Source organism: Callospermophilus lateralis, chromosome 1, assembly GCF_048772815.1.
Source record: "Callospermophilus lateralis isolate mCalLat2 chromosome 1, mCalLat2.hap1, whole genome shotgun sequence".
In the NCBI taxonomy this organism is placed as follows: domain Eukaryota; kingdom Metazoa; phylum Chordata; class Mammalia; order Rodentia; family Sciuridae; genus Callospermophilus; species Callospermophilus lateralis.
This window is the reverse complement of record NC_135305.1, coordinates 87,449,966-87,452,046: the sequence shown is the minus strand read 5'-3', so window position 1 is coordinate 87,452,046 and position 2,081 is coordinate 87,449,966. Positions and strand designations below refer to the sequence as shown.

The following is a 2,081-nucleotide window of genomic DNA, read 5'->3' as shown; positions in this document are numbered from 1 at the left end:
GAACAGCAGTAAACAGACTATTACATTTGAGAAAATCTTAAATGTAAGAGCGGTCTCAACATTTTCTTTGATTTAGAAAATTGCCAATGATATTTTATTTTTTCATTTATTTGTAGAGTTATTTTTTTTTTCCAAATTAGCCTAATCCCTTTTTCTTTTTGAAGGCTGGGAAAAGAGTGCTCTTTTACATAATTCTTTACTGATCAGAAAAAAAAAAATAGTTTTAAAACTGATCTGATTAATGTTTTCTTTAAATCAGTATATTCTAATAACCATTAATCTAAATTCACAGTTGGATGAGAACAGTAAATAAAGTTAGGGATTTTTTTCCCCCTAAAAATCCCCACAAATTTGTCAGCTGATGGAGAAATGGCACTTTTCATTTTATAAACTGGTTTCTGTTCTATTTTGTTCTCAGGGGGATTGGAATTAATGAAATTCTGCATTGCTATATCATGTTTTGCATTTGCTTGAATTGCACGATCCTTTCCCATGTATTAAAATCCAGTTTCAAATCAAAGAGAAATGGAGATGGTGGTGGGATTATAATAAATGCTTGCAATTTTATTTTCTTTTGATAATTTGCCTGTATAAATTAATCCCATTGCATGCATCAATGTTCTTATAATTACTAGTCTGCACAAACTCAAAAATCTTATTTCAAGCCAAAAAATTAGCCCTGGAATCAGTCTTTTTCATGTGTTCTTGTAGTATTCTGATTGTACTCAAATGTGTTTTAAGTGTATAAACTTTAAAAATGAAAACGCTTTAAATATTGTGCTGGCATTTTTTCAGGTAATTTAAGATTAGAGAACCATGTTAACACTACCGTTTGATGAGTCTGTTGTAATGCCAGAATCCCAGATGTGCAGAAAGTTTTCTAGAGAATGCGAGGACCAGAAGCAAATTAAGAAACCAGAAAGCTTTTCCAAACAAATTGTCCTTCGAGGAAAGAGCATCAAAAGGGCCCCTGGAGAAGAAACTGAGAAAGAAGAAGAGGAGGAAGACAGAGAAGAGGAGGATGAAAACGGGCTGCCCAGAAGGAGGGGTCTTAGGAAAAAAAAGACCACCAAGCTCCGACTGGAAAGGGTCAAGTTCAGGAGACAGGAAGCTAACGCTCGGGAGAGAAACAGAATGCACGGCCTCAACGACGCTCTGGACAATTTACGAAAAGTGGTCCCCTGCTATTCTAAAACCCAAAAACTGTCCAAAATTGAAACTTTACGACTGGCCAAAAACTACATCTGGGCACTTTCTGAAATTCTGAGAATCGGCAAGAGACCGGATCTGCTCACGTTCGTCCAAAACTTATGCAAAGGTCTTTCCCAGCCAACTACAAACTTGGTGGCAGGCTGCTTGCAGCTCAACGCCAGGAGTTTCCTGATGGGTCAGGGTGGGGAGGCTGCTCATCACACCAGGTCGCCCTACTCCACCTTCTACCCACCCTACCACAGCCCTGAGCTCGCCACTCCCCCAGGGCATGGGACTCTTGATAATTCCAAGTCCATGAAACCCTATAATTATTGCAGTGCGTATGAATCCTTCTATGAAAGTACTTCCCCTGAGTGTGCCAGCCCTCAGTTTGAAGGTCCCTTAAGTCCTCCCCCAATTAACTATAATGGGATATTTTCCCTGAAGCAAGAAGAAACCTTGGACTATGGCAAAAATTACAATTACGGCATGCATTACTGTGCAGTGCCACCCAGGGGTCCCCTTGGGCAGGGTGCCATGTTCAGGTTGCCCACCGACAGCCACTTCCCTTACGACTTACATCTGCGCAGCCAATCTCTCACCATGCAAGATGAATTAAATGCAGTTTTTCATAATTAATGAGGAAAATGAAAATAAACAGTGGTCATTCACCTCCCCCGTCTAATTAAGACAAAGCAGATGCTTATGGGCTTGAGTAATTGGCACAACTCTATCTAAGGTGTTTACTAGTTTCTGAAGTGTGTTTCAACTATTGTGAGAATTTTCTATGTGATAATAAATCTCTTTTCCTATGAGATCTTCTTTTCCTTTCCTTTTGTCTGTAAGGCACTGTGATTCTGTTTCTACTGGCAGGATTTTTTTTTTCCTTG

The 2,081-nt window shown here is 39.2% G+C and overlaps 1 protein-coding gene across 1 annotated transcript; it reads left to right on the top strand.

Moving 5' to 3' along the window:
- Positions 1 to 816: 816 nt before the first annotated feature.
- On the top strand, positions 817 to 1,830 carry Neurod6 (neuronal differentiation 6). Its single transcript, XM_076863771.1, has one exon. The coding sequence runs from the start codon at positions 817 to 819 to the stop codon at positions 1,828 to 1,830; it is 1,014 nt and encodes a 337-aa protein (XP_076719886.1).
- Positions 1,831 to 2,081: the final 251 nt, after the last annotated feature.

Bases quoted from the DNA above. Each gene is read 5' to 3' on its own strand.
- Neurod6 (XM_076863771.1), top strand. From the start codon at position 817: ATGTTAACACTACCGTTTGATGAGTCTGTTGTAATGCCAGAATCCCAG.